We start from the raw sequence: 6,542 nt of genomic DNA on the forward strand, positions 1-6,542 counted from the left end.
GATGACACTTAAAGAATTGAAATACAAATATCGTGTATACACAAATTTAGTGGAGATAGGATGTTTGGGCAAGCAACGGTACGACAATATCTAAATTTTATTAGAGTGTAAATGGTAAGAAGAGGAAACAAGTAGAGGTGTTAATACAACTTTTTAAGTATAAAATTGTTGCTCCCGTAGGTAAAATGAGAGAGATTTCGAGTGATGAAGTAGAAGATTTCTTCTGTATTCATGGGATCATGATTGTGTAAAATGATTTTCTACTCTTTCATTTTACAATTCTTATTAACACAGTTTCTAAAAGGATAAAAAAATATATTTTTCAAATTTAAAAAGTAAAAAAGTCTTTTAATCAAAATTCGGGTGGGACATGGTTATTTGGCCTAGAAGAAGAGAATATAATGCGGTTGGAAAGTCTAAATCATTCACAAATCAATTGTGTTATGTTTTTTAGTTATTTTTTCAAACCTGGACCATCCTTCCTGTGAAAGCGTAAAGTAATCCCAGCTTTCCATTTTCTATAAATTCATTTCTACATTTTTCTTTTTTTAATTTGTTTTTTAAAGTTATCCTTAGCTGAAAGATATGCACCCACAACCAGTATTCTTGGGGCTTTGAGGTCTACTTATAAAAATTTGGTATTTTCTTGCCTAGAAATGAATATATAAACCCAAACTTGAAAACTTTTCATTTGTGGTAATTGAAAAGAAATGAAAAAAAAAAAAAAAAAAGGGAAATCACTATGATCCACACTTTAAGATTTATTCATTAATTTTATGTACAGATAATGATATATTGTTATATGATTGAGTATTTTTTATTTTTAATTATTTAATTATATGATAATATATTATTATTTATATATAAAATTATACATATAATATTACTCTAGTTTTTATTGAACACCATTCTTAGCCAACAAGGTATTAGTCAAATCGTCATTATCTTGTTAACTTCTAATGATACAAAACGTTGATAAGAAAAGACCATATAACTATTTTCCACCCAAGGTTCGATGAAATGTAACAATTTTTATCATTTAAATTTTAAAAAATTAATTTTTAATTTATCTTTTAAAATTAATTATTAGTTTTGATAATCAAAATATATTTATGTTATTTTTAAATATCATAATATAAAATGCAAGTAGAATTATAAGTCTCATTTTTCAAAACTTATTAGAGAGCAAATGAGAATTTTTCTTATCTTATTTTAAAAATTATTATATTCAAGTTATATATTTTAAAAATAATTTTTAGTTTATTAGTTTTAATTTGATATTTATCGCTCTTAAATTATTACATTTTACTCTTTTTTTATGTAAATTTAATTTTTGAAATTATTAAATGACATTAAAATTTAAAAATTAAAAAACATCCCAATTTTTTGTAGAATTTTAAAAACCTCTTAAAAGTTTTCATTATCACCCCTAAATTTTTTTAAAAAATTATAATTCATATGATTATGCTATCACATGCCAATGTATTAACACTTTATTTTTATTTATACTAGTAATTTATTTATTAAAATTAATACAAATTAAAAATATAAAAATTATTTAATAAGTTTTTAAGAGAACAATGTTTTTTAGCAAATAGAAAAAATATAATATGAGTTTAATCTATGACATAGAATTTGCATTTCAATGACGGCTGGGTGGCAAGTTCCCATTTCCCATAAGGGGGAGCTTCACTTTTTTTTTTTTTTTTTTTAATGAGGAAATCTATTAGAGCAAAATTGTTAAATAGGATCATAATCAATCACAACTAATTGGATAAATTTTTAGTTTAGTGGCCAATTTTATCACTATTAAATCAAATAAAAGGTCAAAAGACTTATTCCCATTTAAGGTGTAATGAAATTTCAAAGTGATTATTTTTAATTTTTTAAAATTTAAATACCTACTTATGAGCAAAATTTTATTAAAAAATTCAGTTAAAGTTAAGGATAAAATTGTCTTTTTGATAATATTATTAAAAAGCTATATGATTAATTCTATTTATCTTCTAGATTTTAAAAACTAATATTTCACCTTGCATAAAGTTTTTCAATTTAAAAAAAACATATTCTCTCCCCCCCCCCCCCCCCCCCCCCCAAATCCTCTCCGACCACCATCTTTGTTTTTAACGACCATCAAGTCCACCCTAAATTATTGTTATCGAAGTCTTCTCACTGTTCGACCATTGAAAGATTGAAATTTCAGATGAGAATCATTTAATAATGTTGTTTAAATGAATCGTTTGGATGTCGTCTAAACATATCGTTATCCAGATGATTTTTGTTTAGATTTCCAAATGATATGACTTAGGGAGAGATAGTTGGACTTTTTTTTCTAAGGATTAGAGCTAAAAGTACTATCGTTGGTGACTAGAGATAGTGGCCAATGTTAGGAAGAAAAAAACTGTAAGTTTTGAAAGAAAAATATTATTTTTTAAAGTTTAAAAACTTTAAAAAAAATAAAGTTATTATTTTTTAAAATTTAAAACAGAAAATATAATAAATTTTTTTATCAAATAAAAATTTTAGTTTTAATTTTATTTAAATTTTTAACAAAATTTTATTGATAAATAAATGTTTAAATTTTTAAATATTAAAGAGCTTCATTTCAAGATTTGGCCACAGTAGGGCTTGGCCGAGCTCGATTTTTTATTAAGAATTTTTATACAAAATGACATCGTTTTGATTAATATATATTAAAAACGATATCGTTTTGATAATGAAAAATTAGCCGAACCGAATCGAGCCAAACTGGAGCTCGAAACGAGCTAGCCTTAACCGAGCTCGAGCTCGAACTTGAGTTGCTCATATATGAACTGAGCCGAACTCAAACTCAAACGAGTCAAACTCGATTCAGTTCGAATCCACCCTTAGCCACAGATAAATCAGAAGCCTGAATTTGATATACCGCAGTCAAATCACCAAAGCCATCATATGGCTGATGTCTACATCTGTCTTTCTTGCTGGATTCTGGTAAAAGTATTTTTGCTCTTCTCTTTCTTTTTATTTTCTTTTTCATTTCATTCTTCCCTGCAAACTACAAATCTTTCTCTCTTTCTTTCATTTTCTTCCTTGATCCAAAGTCCTAATTATTCTTCTTTTCTTTTTCAAAAATTAAAAGCATTGGGTTCCTTACTCTTCCACAAAGTTCATATCTATCTTCATCTTCTTGTCTTGTAGTCCCGATTTACTGTACCATTTCCATGAAAATCAACTAAGCACTCTGTACTTCCATTAAAACATTTTCTTTCTGTTTTTTGCATTCTACCCAGATCTTGTTTCTTTCTTTTTGCCAACTCGCCTGATAAAATTACCAGTCTCATGAAATGAGAAACACCCATTTGCTGAAACTAGTTCTTGGACTAACTTCAGCCGCTGTTTTCATCGTTTTCATTGTCATAGTTTTCTTTTACCGCAGAAGACCTAGAAAAGATGAGCAGGATGACTTGGAAGCGAAGAATAAGCAAAAAAATGGAGAGAAGGACATTGAAAGAGAGGATCTTGTGACGTTCCAGGGAGGTGAAGATCTCACAATCAAGGACATTCTTGATGCGCCTGGAGAAGTCATAGGTAAATCAAATTATGGGACTTTGTACAAGGCCCTGTTGCAGAGGAGTGGCTCGGTGAGGTTGCTGAGGTTCCTGAGGCCTATGTGTGCCGCTAGAGATAAGGAGTTTGGTGATTTGATTGAGTTGTTGGGGTGCATCAGACACTCCAATTTGGTGCCTCTTTTGGGATTTTATGCGGGGTCGAGAGGTGAGAAGCTCCTTGTTCATCCATTTTATAAGCATGGGAATCTAGCTGAGTTTATTAGAGGTGAGATTCTTATGTTTGTTTCATTTTCATAGAGAAGTTTTAGATTTTTTTTTCTTCTGGGTTGTATGTACACTTGATTCAATTTGAGGACAGATTTTTTTTCCTTAATATAGTTTTTATCCATTTCTTCAGCAACCCATTTTAGATTAAATGGGTTCTGTTATTTGTTTCAAAATCTGGAAAAAAATTTGATTGAATCAAGGTGACAGTGCTTGAACTTTACTCATTTAGAAGCAAAATACTTGACTGAATTTTTTTTTAGCAGCAACTTTAGAACATTACATGGAGTTCTTTTAGAATCCTCTTTTGAGTTCTTTAGCATCTTATCACTGTTCTGCTGGGATTTGACACTGAATTTTTCATTTGCTTGAGTTGATGTTTTGCTTTGCCTTGTGAATTTCAATTTACTTGTTTATTTTGGCATCTTTTAACTTGTACCAGCCATAAAAGTTAAACAAGTTGTAAACTTTTATCAATTTAATTTGTCGTTTAACTCCAATTTCTGATGATGATAGCAGCTTCTCATATTGATCTTATTATACTGTGTCTTTTCCTTCGTATCCTTTTACAAGGGTTTCTTAAATTGATGAAAAACTTTGGATTTCTTTGTGCACGTGTTCACAAGCAATATCTGGTTTCTTTGTGGCATAATTTACAGTGTCGGTACCTACCTTTGTCCTTTTCCCTTTTCCTTCACTTGTTGAAAAAGATTTTGAAATCTTTTTACCACAATCCTAAGTTTCTAGCAGTTGTATTTTCTTATTGTACTTTTAGCTGCATAGCCCATTTTGAATAAATTCTGTTTCCCATGTGCAGGCGGAAATGGCGAGTCTCACAAATGGACCATCATTTACGGAATCTCCATTGGAATAGCTAGAGGATTAGATTATCTCCACACAGGATTGCCTAAGCCCATACTTCATGGAAACCTTAAGTCGAGGAATATATTATTGGATCGGAATTACCAGCCATATATCTCTGATTTTGGTTTACATCTTCTATTGAATCCTGCTGTTGGACAAGAAATGCTTGAAGCTTCGGCTTCTCAGGGGTACAAAGCTCCTGAGCTTATTAAAATGAAGGATGTAAGTAAAGAGACTGATATTTACAGTCTTGGGGTGATTTTGCTTGAATTGCTGTCAGGAAAGGAACCGATCAATGAGAATCCACTTCCTGACGATGACTTCTATCTGCTAAATTTTATGCGAAATGCACTGCTTGATCACAGAATCTCGGATTTGTATCATCCAGACATGCTTCTAAGCAAAAACAATGGTCATGAAAACCCAGTTACTGAAGAATGCATTCTCAAATTCTTTCGGCTTGCCATTTCTTGTTGTTCTCCTTTGCCTTCTCTTAGACCAAACACTAAACAAGTCCTATGGAAGCTTGAAGAAATTCGAAAATAGGAATTTTGTCATTTTGCTGAAATTGAACTTCACATTGGCGGTAGGCCACTGTAAGGTTGATTTCTGGCTGATTTATCTATATTTAAAATTTTCTAACATAGTCATGTTTGATAGTGTGACAATAGTGATGATAATGGCATATGTGAGGAGACATGAAAATTGTATTTTTATTAAAGCAAAAAGTTGAAAATATATGGCTATGGAACAAAGATTGTAGAATTGGTGATGTGGATATTGTTTGAGAAAGTTGATTGCTGGCTATTCTTTTGTCTCAAAGGATGCACATTTTAGCCATATATCCAACAAGCCTAACATAATTGGTGAAAGGATCTGTCGGATACCAATATCAACAGCAGAAGATGGTGCATCTATTTTGGTCCCAGCTTGAGCATGGGGAGGCACATAATTTGTGAGAAAGAGTCAAATTTTCAACCGGAAAAGTGTTCGATTCTTCTTAGACCTCAGTATTCGTCCCTCTACAGTGTTTGGATATATGCATGAAGAATAAAGTAGAACATTTTACCTCTTCAGGGATTTTGAAGAAAAACTCATGTCTTTGTTTGTCACAGCAAAAGGTCAGTGTCCAAACTCTTAACGCTACACTTACTGTACGTATAAATTTGCAGTTTCATAGTCGATGGTTGGTTCGTTCTTTGACCTACTTCTTGAATTACCATAGCATTGGTATCATTGTGATATTTTGCTTCTAGATTTGTTCTGATTAATTAGAATCTTGTGAATTATACATTCAACCAAATACATGTGCTTTTATATATCAAATATACCGTGCAGAACCTCCTTATGTTGAAGCCTTCAAATGTTTAGCTTTCATGGAGAGCTTACTGAAGGAATTCAATCTCTAGTTGGGCTGTGAAGAAGAGTACTTATTCATAATATTTTATATAATAAGTTAAGACTGGTACTTTGTGATGCCTTTTGCCTGCAGTTTCTGCAACTTTATTGGCCCACTGCTCATTCTCTTTTCCTTTTAATTCTTTTGGATGATTAGTGGGAGAATTTCTAATATCTTCAGCCACTAAATCAAAGCACTAATTCATTGTCCTTACTAATGGAAGATTTGAAGTAATTTTATCAAGATCTTTGCCTCCATTTACTTCAACAAAGTTGCCACAAAATTTCAATATTGGAGCCTTTTCCTTGTGACATGGAAACTGCTTTTTCTGAAAATAGTTGTCAGTGCTTTTCTGTAAAGTGCCTCAAAAGCATATCACAAAATGAAAATGTTTTCTGCTATGATGGAATTGGTTAACAAACTTTCTTTGGTCAAATTTGGGATATGCATCTTGCACATTTCTGTTA

The 6,542-nt window shown here is 31.0% G+C and overlaps 1 protein-coding gene across 1 annotated transcript; it reads left to right on the top strand.

The window, feature by feature from the left end:
* Positions 1–3,021: 3,021 nt before the first annotated feature.
* On the top strand, positions 3,022–6,002 carry LOC123205904 (putative kinase-like protein TMKL1). Its single transcript, XM_044622971.1, has 2 exons — positions 3,022–3,813; positions 4,630–6,002. Exons 1-2 carry the CDS (start codon positions 3,324–3,326, stop codon positions 5,220–5,222), a joined length of 1,083 nt encoding a protein of 360 aa, XP_044478906.1. The 5' UTR covers positions 3,022–3,323; the 3' UTR covers positions 5,223–6,002.
* Positions 6,003–6,542: the final 540 nt, after the last annotated feature.

This window comes from Mangifera indica, unplaced genomic scaffold, assembly GCF_011075055.1.
Source record: "Mangifera indica cultivar Alphonso unplaced genomic scaffold, CATAS_Mindica_2.1 Un_0019, whole genome shotgun sequence".
Taxonomy (NCBI): Eukaryota; Viridiplantae; Streptophyta; class Magnoliopsida; order Sapindales; family Anacardiaceae; genus Mangifera; species Mangifera indica.